The sequence below is a fragment of the Typopeltis vanoorti genome, chromosome 23, assembly GCF_054136105.1.
Source record: "Typopeltis vanoorti isolate ZY-2024b chromosome 23, IOZ_Tvanoo_1.0, whole genome shotgun sequence".
Lineage (NCBI taxonomy): Eukaryota > Metazoa > Arthropoda > Arachnida > Uropygi > Thelyphonidae > Typopeltis > Typopeltis vanoorti.
In genome coordinates this window covers 53,545,855-53,559,812 of record NC_143571.1, presented here as the reverse complement: position 1 = coordinate 53,559,812, position 13,958 = coordinate 53,545,855, and the positions used below count along the sequence as shown (strand labels likewise).

At 36.2% G+C, this 13,958-nt stretch overlaps 1 protein-coding gene across 1 annotated transcript in view; it reads right to left on the bottom strand.

Moving 5' to 3' along the window:
• The window catches only part of LOC150093860 (uncharacterized), a 121,451-nt gene that overhangs the window by 39,638 nt on the left and 67,855 nt on the right, over positions 1-13,958 (bottom strand). The window contains exon 4 of the mRNA XM_090412993.1: positions 9,423-9,485. Within this exon, the coding sequence (XP_090269119.1) occupies positions 9,423-9,485 (63 nt within the window). The remainder of the gene's footprint in view (positions 1-9,422; positions 9,486-13,958) is intronic.

Below are 13,958 nucleotides of genomic sequence, written 5' to 3'. Positions count from 1 at the left end.
AAGAAATGGAGGAAAGAGTACTGTAAAAGGAATTAGATGATAAATATGATATGAAAACTGAAGATAAGGATAATGTCTCTGGAGTAATTACTTTGAAAAACTTAAATGAAAAAAGCAGTGACAGAACAGTGGTAGAAAATTTTCAACAGAAATGTAAACAGGAGTACATATAAATACTTGAGGTAGAGAAAGACATTAAAAACTTGAGATGTGGAAAGGCAAGATGGAGTAGATGATATTCAACCAAAAATGCTCAAATATGAAGATATAAAAGTTTTGAAATGGCTACACTGCACAATTCAGAGGGCATGGTCAGAAGGTTGATTTACAAATGATTGGAGTAGAGTTCTCACAGTTCCCATATAAAAAGGAATAAAGCTGAATATAAGAATTACAGAGGAATTTCTCTACTTTCCAGGTAAGATTTATGCAGACATAGTAGAAAAGAGGTTGAAAAAAATTGCAAAAGAGAAATTGGGAGAGCAAGCTGGATTCAGGCCAAATAGAGGTTGTCAGGATCAGATTTTCATTATGACAAATAGCTGTTAAATCATGAGAATATGACAAGGATCTGTGCTTAATACAGTGGAACCTCGGTTGTCAAATGCCTCTGTTCTCGAACAATTCGGTTCCCAAACATATTTGCTGAACAAAAAAAAACGCCCCGGTTTCCAAACTGGCAAACGGCAACCACGTGCTGAGCTGTAAGGTGGGAAAGCATCAGTTACGTGGCAGCCTTCGTTCAGTGCAGACACCTGTTTGTATTTGCTTTGAGTTTTCTTGATTTTCTTTGTGTTTATTATTAATTAAGCCACCATGGGGCACGCAAAAGAATAGTGACAGCAGCAAAGCAAAAGAAAAGTTGCTAGAATCATGATAGAGATGAAAAAAGAAATCGTATCCAAACATGAAAATGCCGTTCATGTCTGGATACGTCTCGAATCTTGCTATGCAGTTCGGTATGGCGAAATAAACGATCTGTACAATACTCAAAAATAAAGAGGCGATCAATTTTCGTCTATATTTTATCTATTTATTGTGTTTATTCTTTTTATGTAAGATTTTATGCATTTTCATTATGTTTGTATACGATCTGATGCATGAAGTACTGTTGCAAAGGTTTAAATGGACAATCATCTGGGGTTCGGGAATGGATTAATATCCATTTTACATTAATTCTTATGGGAAAATGGTTTCAGCTTTCGAACAATTCGGTTTCCGAACAGCCTTCGGGAACGCATTAAGTTCAACAACTGAGGTTCCACTGTATATTAAAAATCATACTTGTGTTTAATTCATGCCTGGAGATTGTACCTCCATAGTAGAAAATCACATATGTAAAATATTGAATTGTCTTCATTTCATCATGTTGGTGAACAGCAACAATCACTGAAAGATCTAATGGATAACTTTAGGTGACACAAGACTGGCTTTACAGAGAAGTTCTGATAATTTAACAGCTTGGATAGATTTTCAGTATTCATTACAATTTTTTTTTTTTTGGAACAGGTCAAAAAAAAAAAAAAAAAAAAACAGTCAAATAAATTTGCTTAACCATAATTTTCCGAGGTGCACATATGCATACACACAAACAAAAATGTACATTCAAATGAGAAATGATACCATCAGCAATAAGTTTGTAGTTCACAATAAAGCACTGAACCCACAAGATATGACACATCATGTAGGCAACATCATAGTGGAAAACATATGCGATCGTTAAGATGTTGCATTTATAAGTACTTACCGATGGGCGTTTTGGCATTTGGAACATCTGAAAAATGTTTATAATTAAACATGAAATTTTAAATGATTCACTCAACTATTTTAAATATTTAAATAATTCTATCAACTGATGAACTGGTGAATTGTTTATTTAGTTTTGCTGAATCCACTAAAATGGAACAGAGCTGTATTGAATGTTTCAAACAAAAGCAAAAATCAGAATATCTAAAAGTTTGCATAAATGAAAACAAAAATTCGTATCACTGAATAAGTTGAAAGAGGTGAACACATTTGTGAACCAATATATTTTTTCATTTTTTTTTTTTTGTTATCAAATTCCAATGGATAGTTGCATTTATATTGGCTTAGCAGGTTTTTCACAAAAAAAAAATTTTTTTTTCATCATCATCATCGAATTCCTGCCATGTACCTTCAGAGGGTTATTCAGGATATAATAGTACTACATGAAAAATTTACATCATTACTAACTTCCTATCCACAATTTTCCTCCAAATCAGTCTGTTACTTGTCAAGACTCCAACATTATCAGATCTTATATTTCTATCATCTAAGGCACTTTGTATCGTATTAATACACTGATATCTTGGCTTCCTCTGGGATATTTTCCTGCCAACCTGGCAGAGAAAACTTGTTTTGCTAATCTTTCCTCGCCCATTCTGTTTAAGTGACCATACAACCTGAGATTAGATCTGCTAACGCATTCCTGGATGCTGACAATGTCAAGGTCTTTCCAAATATCCTCGTTTTTAATATGATATTGCCATTGATGCCATCTGTTCAAGCCTCTAATCTTTCTCAGGACTCTCATATCTGCAGTCCCTAATGTTGGTCAAGTGCTTTACTTCTGACCCAGCTCTCGGATCCATAAGTTAAAACTGTTCGAACACTGTCTTGTATACAGCTAATTTAATGTTCTGACTAATTTCTCTCTTATTCCATATGAATTTATTCAATTGACTACCTACAATACCAGCTTTGTTGATTCTGTTGTCTATTTCCATATTTAATTTAAAAGTCTTACAGTGGCTGCACTGCATAGTTCAGAATGCCTGGACAGAGGGACGAATTCCAGATGATTGGAGTAGAGCTCTTATAGTACCCATATATAAAAAAGGGAAATAAAACTGAATGTGAGAATTACAGAGGTATATCCCTACTGAGTGTTCCTGGTAAGATATATGCAAGTATACTTGAGAAACAGTTGAGAAGAATTGTGGAAGAAAAGCTTGGTGAAAAACAAGCTGGATTCAAGTCAAATAGAGGTTGTCAGGATCAGATCTTCATTTTACGACAAATAGTGGAAAAATCATGGGAATGTAACAAAGATCCGTATTTAAGTTTTATCGATTTGGAAAAGGCATAGGACAAGGTGCCAAGAGAGAAGCTATTCAATATGTTACAGTTATATCGTGTCAATGGGGCATAATATCAAGCAATACTTAGTCTTTATTTCAGTTGAGAGTCAGCAGTTAGAACTGAAGGAAGTACAGGAAGATGGTTTAATGTTAAATCTGGTGTGAGACAAGGATGTACATTATCCCCACTGTTATTCATCATCTATATGGATCACATTATGAAGGAAAGTGGTATTAAACATGATATCAAAATTGGAGATGTTAATGTCAGCTCCTTGCTTTATGTGGATGATGTTATACTTCTAAATAAATCCGCTACAAGTGTGCAAGATTCCCTCACTAAATTGAATAACTGTTGTGATAGATATGGTATGAAGGTCAGCAATAAAAAGACAAAGACAATGAAAATAGGCAGAATCATTGAAAATGTCAACTGTGTTGTGAATGGAGAACCTGTGGAACAAGTAAAACATTTCAGCTACTTAGGCACAATTTTTACTGAAGATGGCAAACTAAATATAGAAATAGACAACAGAATCAGCAAAGCTGGTATGGTGGGAAGTCAATTGAATAAATTCATATGGAATAAGAAAGAAATTAGTCGGAACACTAAATTAGCTGTATACAAGACTGTGTTCAAACCAATTTTAACTTATGGATCTGAGAGCTGGGTCAGAAGTAAAACACTTGACCAAAGACTAGAGACCGCAGATATGAGAGTCCTGAGAAAGATTAGAGGCGTGAACAGATGGCATCAATGGCAATATCATATTAAAAATGAGGATATTAGGAAAGAACTAGACATTGTCAGTATCCAGCAATGCATTAGCAGAGCTAATCTCAGGTGGTATGGTCACTTAAACAGAATGGGCGAGGAAAGATTAGCAAATCAAGTGTTCTCTGCCAAGATGGCAGGAAAACGACCCAGAGGATGACCAAGATATAGGTAGATTGATACGGTACAAAGTGTCTTAGGCGATAGAAATATAAGATCTGGTAATGTTGGAGTACTGACAAGTAAGACTGATTTGGAGGAAAATTGTAGATAGGAAGTTAGTAATGATGTAAATTTTTCACGTAGTACTATCATATCCTGTACACCCCTTGAGGGTACATGGCAGGAATTTGATGATGATGATTTACCATCTTCACTAAAAATCGTGCCTAAGTAGCTGAAATGTTTTATTGCTCCACAGGTTCTTCGTTCACAACGCAGTTGACATTTTCAACAATTCTGCCTATATTCATTGTTTTTGTCTTTTTATTGCTGACTTCATACCATATCTATTACAGCAGATTATTTAGAAGTATAACATCGTCTGCATAAAGCAAAGAGCTGACATTAACATCTCCAATTTTGACATATTTAATACCACTTTTTTCATAATATGATCCATATAGATAACGAATAACAGTGGGGATAATGTACATCCTTGTCACACACCAGATTTAACATTAAACCATCTTCCTGTACTTCTTTCAATTCTAACTGCTGACTTACAACTCAAATAAAGACTAAGTATTGCTTGATATAATGTCCCATTGACACCATATAACTGTAGCTTATTGAATAGCTTCTCTCTTGGCACCTTATCCTATGCTTCTTCCAGATCGACAAAACTTAAATACAGATCTTTGTTATATTCCCATGATTTCTCAACTATTTGTCGTAAAGTGAAGATTTGATCCTGACAGCCTCTATTTGGCTTGAATGCAGCTTGTCCTTCACCAAGTTTTTCTTCCAAAATTCTTCTCAACTGTTTCTCAAGTATACTTGCATAAATCTTACCAGGAATACTCAGCAGGGAAATACCTCTGTAACTCTCGCATTCAATTTTATTTCCTCTTTTATATATTGGAGAGCTCTACTCCAATCATCGGAAATTCGTCCCTCTGTCCAGGACTTCTTTTATAGTAACTCCTTTTATAGCAATCTTTCCTCCATTTCTAAGCTTCTTCAACAACCTCCAGAATATTTTGCCACCTTCTTGATATTTATTTTCTATGTTCTTACCAAAGTCCTGCCATGACTTTTCTTTAGCTAGTTTTACACAGTGTTTAGCTTTCTTACATTTGTCACTGTATTCTCTAAGAGCACAAGCTGACTTATTTGCCAGGAACATTTGATATGCTTTCTTCTTTTCCTTCACTGCCTCTTTAATTTCTTGTGTTCACCATGGAGTTCTGATTTTTTTATTCTTGCAGACAACCTCACCACATGCCTCTCTGGTTGAATCAATCAATGTTGTCTTCAGAGTTTGCCACTGATTCTCTAAGGCTTGATTTCTGTTCTCAAACTTTTTCATTTTTTCTTCAATAATCTTTGTGTATTTTAGTCTACGGTTCACATCTGAGAACTGCTCAACTTTTATTCGCTTTAAAACTTTCTTACATATTATTATTATTATTATTTTCAATATGAAATTCAATTTTATCCTGCTCAAGACTAAATAGTGATTACTTCCAATTTCAAATCCTCTGTACACTCTGGTGTCCTGCACCAGGCAGAAAACATCACTATCAACAATAACATAGTCAATGAGACTTTTCTTATTCCTTGCCCTCTTCTCTCCATGTGAATTTGTGCACATTTTTATGTTGGAAGATGGTGCTGGTAATAACCAGTCCATGTCCTGAGCAGAAATCCAACAGATATTTGCCATTATTATTAGCTTTGCTCTTTTCCTCAAATTTTCCCAAAATATTTTTGTATGTCTCAATCATTTCCTACTCTGTTTAGTTTTCCAACTTTTCCTTTTTCATTGTGTCAGTTGCTTTTTCTAAAGCCTCAAAAAATTCCTCCACTTCTACCTTAGTAGAACCTTCTGTGGGACCATAGGCACAAATAAGTCTCATTGTCCAGTTCCTCATTCTCATATTTTCCCACATTACTCTACTTGAGACTGCCTGCCATTCAAGAAGATTTGCCTCGTATTTTGTGTTGAATACTATGGCTACTCCTTCTTTTCCTTGATTGCCATTGCCTGAATATAACATTTTGTATTTATTGCTCAGAAAGATCTCACCAGTTTTTGTCTTTTTTGTTTCAGTCAACTCTATTATGTCGATCTGGTACTTATCTAATTCCTCAGCTACCTCCATTTCTTTGCCATTCAGGCTTCTTATATATGTTCTGGTAAAATACTTATAAGCTCTGTATTACTAAAATCTTGGTATTTCTAGCCTGGCTCCCACTGATGAGACCTCAATAAAGGTCAAAACCGGTCGGGTTGTAGTAGCCCCTTGCCTTTAATAAAAAGCATCACATATCTCCTAGAGGAGATGTGCTTTGCATTATGGGTAAATATTAAGATTAGTGATGAGAGCTTATTCTACTTTTACCATGAGTTATTTTGGTCATGCACTACCTGCAGGGTCAGCTAGACTTGCATTATGTGCAGGCGCAAACTTGAGTATTTTGTCTGTTTGCTTACTTGGGAAATGGAGTAACACCAGGTTTAAAATAGCTTGGTATCTTTAACATTTATTATTCCCAAGGTAAAAATACTTTCTACACATATATATATATATATATATATATATATATATAATTTCTTTGCCATTTAGGCTTCTTATATAGTTAAAGATAGTACCGATCTTTAACTCTGGTGATGTTGAGTTGAGGTGTGTTTTCAGATTTGTTCCGGTAGCTGACTTTTTGCTGTTTGCCTGGTGAAAACAATGGGGGCCTTGTTTAACCAGGCGACACCCCAGCCGGCATGAAATTTTGTCATGTTGTGCCATCATTTTGTATTTTGGTTTAAGCCAATAAGAATACAATTTGGACGGCTAAATCCCAAATTGCCAGCCCATCCTCGTTCGTTCAGTATCCAGGTAGATACCCAACAGGGTGCACCACGAGAAGGTGAGGATTGGACATTAGGTCAGAAGCCCTGGTCAATTCTCCATTTCATTTAAAGGCTATGTAGAGGTCTCCTCTCAGTTATACAGCTTTGACTCTTAAGCCCCCCCCCACCCAAAATAATTAAATTGTTTATTAAAGCATAATTCCCAGTTGTGTTTATTTTAGCATACAATATTATCATATGAAGAAAGTTTATAAACAGATTTTTTGTTTACATATTCTTTATGAAAACACCATCTGTATACTGTATATTATTCTATCATAGCAACATAAAGTAACAACAATATATATATTTGTGAAATTTGTGTATAAATTTCACAAAGATATGTGTATCTTTTGTGTATGGGGACCAATGCACAAATATATATATATTTGTGCACTGGTACCCAATGCTCACCAACCACTTATTGAGACATTTTTCAGTCTCAGTAGTGGTAAGCTGACACCCACTATAATATGTGCATTGTAAATAAACTAGTGGCAAAACTGTCAGGAAATGTAGTTTGTAACTGAAATGTTACTCTTCACAGATAGAGGCACTGGTTGTATGTACTCTACATGCGCAACAGGCAACACAGCCCATTCTAACAAGTGCCATTGTGTGGAGAATTGGTTAAAGCCCACATCTCAATGTGCAATGTGCTAAGGTATGTTCACAAGATTAGAACAACAATCCTGGATCAAGTCCAGGTTGCACGAGAGATAAAACTGCAAGCGACTGTTATCATGGCCTTAGGGAAGCCTATGGCAACACTGCCTTACCATACTCAACTATCACAAGATGGGTCAGTGCATTTTGTGCGGGGAAATATCACCTGGATGATAATCACCATGCAGAATGACCCACCACTTCAGACGAACATGTTGAGCTTGTTTGGGGATTCCTTGCAATTGATCGGCAATGGATTGTATGCCAGCTGGCTCAGGAAACTGGGATATGGCAAACACCAAAGTGTTTGGCACATCCTAAAAGAGAGGCTCGGTAAATGCAAAATTTCAGCTCATTGCTGAAAAAATGCCACAGGTATGCAATTGCTGGCCTCCATCTGGAATGATACTAAAATGAAGGGGATGCATTCCTGAATCATATCATAGCCATTAATGCAACTTGGGCAAGGGCTTACGAGCCTGAACTGAATGAAGAGATAATCCAATGAATGGTGCCATTCACGATGATCGCCATCTGAAAAAAATTCAGAAGGAACCCAGCAAACTTAAAGTCATAGTATTGATAGTTGCTTACAATGTTCAAGGTGTCATTCTTATGTTGGTGCCCCAACGGCAAATTTTAACATAGAGTACTATGAATGATTTCGGAGTACTATTTGCATCTGCCATTAAAGAGAAAGCAACCACGTTTTTTCATGGGTTCTCCACCGTGTTTGTTGCACGACAATGCAAGATGTCATGCATCACAATTGGTGATAGAGATGTTGGACAGCTGATAATGGAAGTATTGGAACATCCTCAGTATTCACCAGATATGAGTTCTTGCAACTTCTATTGTTGCCCAAACTGAAAGAACCCAATGGATTGAATTGAATGGAGCTGAATGGCAAGCTGGCCTGCCATGGTGCATCGATTAAGTTTTGCTGTTATATCCAAAAGCAGTCTTCATGTTCTGTGGTAGAGTTAGGGCCTCTTAGCAAACGTCTAGAACACACTCCATTGGTTTGAAATGCTAGCAGAGCCTGGATACAATGCTATGTGAGATTCTAAACTCTCTAGTAATATCAGTAATTCTGAAGAATCATTGGAAAGCTTCAAGCTTTCCAATGATTTCTATTCTAAATCATCAGTTATACAAATTACCACAAGTTGATTCATCTGAATTTGAAACTGTAATCTTTAGAAATAGTGTTCATCTTTAGATTTTGGACCAGTATTTTGTATACATGTTGCTGACATTAGCCGAGTGGCTATGTGCTTTGCAATCACATGCCTGGGAAAGGAGTGTCCTGGGTTCGATTCCCGTCATTGATGCGAGAAGCTTAGGATCTTTCTCAGACATAGTCAAGTTAGCTGGTCTTGGGTGTGGACTGCAGGGTTTTTCTCCCCAGTTTATTTGGGGGTTTTCCTCCTGCATGCAGGCAAACTGGCCTTGAGAACATAACACTTTTACAGACATTAGGATACACTGGGAGGCATAGGGCTAACCAGCTTACCCTTGTGTATGGTTGAGTTAAATGAATAGAAAACCCTCGACACCGCAAGGTAAAAGCAGGAAGAAGAAGAAAAGAGAGAAAAAAAAGTTGCCACTACTTTATTTACAATCCTCTTAAGTCAAAAATCTGAAGAATCAGAAGCTGTGTTCAACAAACCTCAGAAATATTATCACACTGATAATGTCTCTCAACTAATGATGAAACTTATTAACAAAATGTAAATTTTAAAGCCGCTGAAGATACCACAATACTACTTATTTTTTCACAGAAATAGTCTCAAATAATACTAACCAGGTAAGCATATCGGTTCCTTCTTTTGGCAAAGCACATCACAATAAGGCCAGTAATAACAAGCTGTAAAGAAAAGCAGCAGCAATTAATAATAACATGTCTTAGACTAACTGTATCAAATCATAAGTGAGGAACAAAATTCAAATTTCAAAATAATATCACTAAGTTTTCACTAGGCTTGAGACATTTCATCTCATTCTATAAACATCTATGTGATAGCATATATTGATATATCTTATACATTCTGTGATCATGAAGAATATAGCATTGCATGACATGAAACTGTTTCATACCATAAAATTTTTCTTTCATACCGTACAGTATGAAATAGTTTTATGTAATGAAAGATATAGTCACTTCATTGTAAATATATGGAGTAAATATAAGGCAAGGAATAAGAAAAGTCTCATTCACTATGTTATTGTCGATAGTGATGTTTTCTCTCTCTTGTGCAAGACACCAGAGTGTACAGAGGATCTGAAATTGAAAGTGACCAGTATTTAGTCTTGAGCAGAATAAAATTGAATTTCATATTGAAAAGAAGAACATGCAAGAAGTTTTAAAGGGAATAAGTCAAGCACCTCTCAGATGTGAATTGTAGACTAAAATACACAAGCATTATTCAAGAAAAAATGAAAGAGTTTGAGAACAGGAACCAAACCTTGGAGGTTCAGTGGGAAGCCCTAAAGAAAACACTGACTGATTCAGCCAGAGAGGTATGTGGTGAGGTTGTCCGCAACGATAGAAAAATCAGAACTCCAATGGGTGGACACAGGAAGTTAAAGAGTCAGTGAAGGAAAAGAAGAAAGCATATCAAAATTACCTGGCAAATAAGTCAGCTTGTGCTCTTAGAGAATACAGAGACAAATGTAAGAATGCTAAACACTGTGTAAAACTAGCTAAAGAAAAGTCATAGGAGAACTTTGGTAAAAACATAGAAAATAAATATCAAGAAGGTGGCAAGATATTCTGGAGGTTGTTTAAGAATCTCAGAAATGGAGGAAAGAGTGCTGTAAAAGGAATTAGAGATGATAAAGGTGACATGAAAACTGGTAAAAAAGATATCCTTGAAGTATGGAGTAATTACTTCAAAAAATTGCTAAATGAAACAAGCAGTATGACAACAGAGTGGTAAAAAACACTCAACAGGCATGCAGTCAGGAATATATATCCACACTCGAAGTAGAAAAAGCCATCAAAGGCCTGAAATGTGGAAAGGCAGCAGGAGTAGATGATATTCAACCAAAAATGCTCAAGTATGAAGGTATAAAAGTCTTACAGTGGCTGGATTACATAATTCACAGGGACGCATTCCAGATGATTTGAGCAGAGCTCTCATAGTACCCATGCATAAAAAGGAAAATAAAACTGAATGTGAGAATTACAGAGGTATTTCATTACGTATTCCTGGTAAGATATACGCAAGTATATTTGAGAAACGGTTGAGAAGGATTGTAGAAGAAAAGCTTGGAGAAGAACAAGCTGTATTCAGGCCAAATAGAGGCTATCAGGATGAGAATTTTACTTTCGGACATGTTGTACTTCTAAATAAATCCACTACAAGTCTGCAAGATTCCCTGATTAAATTGAATAACTGTTGTAATAGATATGGTATGGAAATCAGCAATAACAAGACAAAGACAATGAAAATAGTCAGAAGCACTGAAAATAACTGCATTGTGAATAGAGAACCTATAGAACAAGTAAAACATTTCAGCTACTTAGGCACGATTTTTAGTGAAGATGGTAAATTAAATACGTAAATAGATAACAGAATCATCAAAGCTAGTAATGGTAAGAAGTCAAGTAAATAAATTTATATGGAATAAGAGAGAAATTAGTCAAAACACTAACTTAGCTGTATACAAGACAGTGTTCAAACCAATTTTAATTTATGGATCTGAAGCTGCATCAGAAGTAAAACACTTGACCAAAGACTAGAGAGTGCAGATATGAGAGTCCTGAGAAAGATTAGGGGCATGAACAGATGGTATCAATGGCAATAGCATATTAAAAATGAGGATATTAGGAAAGAACTTGACATTGTCAGCATTCAAGAATATTTTAGCAGAGCTAATCAGAGGCGGTATGGTCACTTAAACAGAATGGGAGAGGAAAGATTAGCAAAACAAGTGTTCTCTGCCAAGTTGGCATGAAAAAGACCCAGAGGAAGACCAAGATATAGGTGGATTGATATGGTAAAAAGTGCCTTAGAAGATAGAAATATAAGATCTGATAATGTTGGAGTCAGGTAACAGACTGATTTGGAGGAAAATTGTGGATTGGAATTTAGTAATGATGTAAATTTTTCATGTAGTACTATCATATCCTGTACGCCCCTTGAGGGTACATAGCAGGAATTTGATGATGATGATGATGATACATATTTAAAAGGGATGATGGTAACCATCCTTTAACTCAAGAGAAGCAGGAGGTGGAGAAAAAATTATACCATACAATATAAACTGAATTTTTTGTAATGAATGATTTGTCATGTACAGTCAACCCTCCTATAACGCGGTACTCTTATAACGCGGTTTCCGTTCAACAACATTCCATCAACTTAATTGGTTTAAGAAGATTCTCTATAGCATGAATTTATCTATGTGTTAAATTTTTACAGTTGAAATTAACGGGGAATTCCCTTCTTTTTGGTGAAGGTACATCACCATTTTCCATTTTCAGTTATCAGGGAATTCCCCTATAAGCGAAGAAACGATGCGAGATTGTTCACAGTGCTCTGTTTTAATGCTTAAAATAGACCGTATGATTGGCTGTTGCGTATTTGCGTGAATTTTTTTATCCAATAGCACTGCCGAACTTTCGCTGTTGCAACCACCCACTTTGTCATCAATTTTAAGTGCAACTTAGTAGGAAACTGTCTGTAAATCCGTGCAGACGTACATATCACGATTAGTGTTCAATAAAGTGCCTTTTGCTCGCTTAATTTGTGTTATCGTAATTGGACAACATTACACAATACTGTAGGTAATATTTTTTTATTTGTTGTAATATAATAATTATAAAATAATTGTTAACCCCAGGTTTGCATAATGTCAGACACAAAAGAAAGAAGAAAATAGTTAAAAAGAAAGTTTATATCTCTTGAGGACAAAATCCAAATTTTAAATCGTTTAAAGGGTGGTTCCCATATAACGCGGTACGAATCAATCTGATTCGTGCTAATTCTGAGTTTCTTATAGCTCAGTATACGGTTTCCATATAACGCGGCACGAATTAACCTGGTTTGCACGTTAAATCTGAGTTTCTTATAACACGGTTTCCATATAACGCGGTACGAATTAATCGCGTTATAGGAGGGTTGACTGTAATTATACATACACCAGCCACTGAAATAGAAACCTTCATGCAGATGAACTGAAACATCACTTATGCAGTGTGTATGCAAAATACTTGGTCACATGTATCACATGTTCTAGAAATCTAAGAATGCTGTGCTGGTCAGTCACTTTCTATAGTACTGATAATAATGGGAAATACAAAGGATCTTTCGGAAGTCAATAAAGGACTTACTGTGGGTGCCCATCTGGCTGGAGCCATGATTTTGAAAACTGCAGAGCTGACTTGTTTCTCAAAAAGTGAGATCTCAAGTTTTTAATCAGTAGGAAAAAAAATCCACATTGCTTGTCTAAGAGGTGTAACTGTCATCCTAAGGTAGTCCGTCAAGAATGAGATCACCATCGTCTGAGAAGGCTTGTGTGGACAAACAGAACTTACTGTGTGCAGCAATTGACCGAAGCATTTAATGAAGGCTGGTGTTCCCAACCCATACCTCATTGAACTACGTGCAGGAAACTGAAAAGGATTGGTAATGGAAGTTGCATGCCTATACAGAAACCATTGATTCTGCAAAGAACTGGAAGTTCGTGTACAGTGGTGTCAGGAACACCATGACTGGATGCCGGAAAAAAGTCATGTTGTTTGATGAGTAACGGTACACCCTGTTCTTTACTAACAGTAGGCAGAAAGTTTGGTGGGAGTCCCATGAAGCAATGAACCCAGGTTGCCTTATTAACAGAGCTCAAGTTTTTCTGGAGGTGGTGTCATGTTCTGTTGATATGAAAAGGGTCCCCTAATATTGCTGAAAGTCAGGCATCCTCCAAGGAATATCTGAACATTGTTGCCAATTAAGTCCATCGTGAAATGTTGACTTTTTATCCATCAGGCGACGTTTGTTTCATGGATGACAATGCCGCTATCATCACACAAGAATTGTTTCAAGCAGTGGTTCAGCGAACATGACAATGACTTCCACCATCTTCCCTGGCTACTACAAAGCCCGGATCTGAATCCGATTGAGAACATATGGGACATGTTAGAAAAACAGATCCAAGAACAAAGTCCTCTTCCATCAAAACTGAGCAAGTAACAAGACTATTTGGTGAATGCCTATATGTGGCAGATGCAGACAAACATCTTGTGGAATGTATGTAAGACCACATGTGTTGTAATTCGGGCTAAAGCAGATCCAACATGGTATTAAATAAGCTTCTAATTCAATGATTAGTTCTTCTC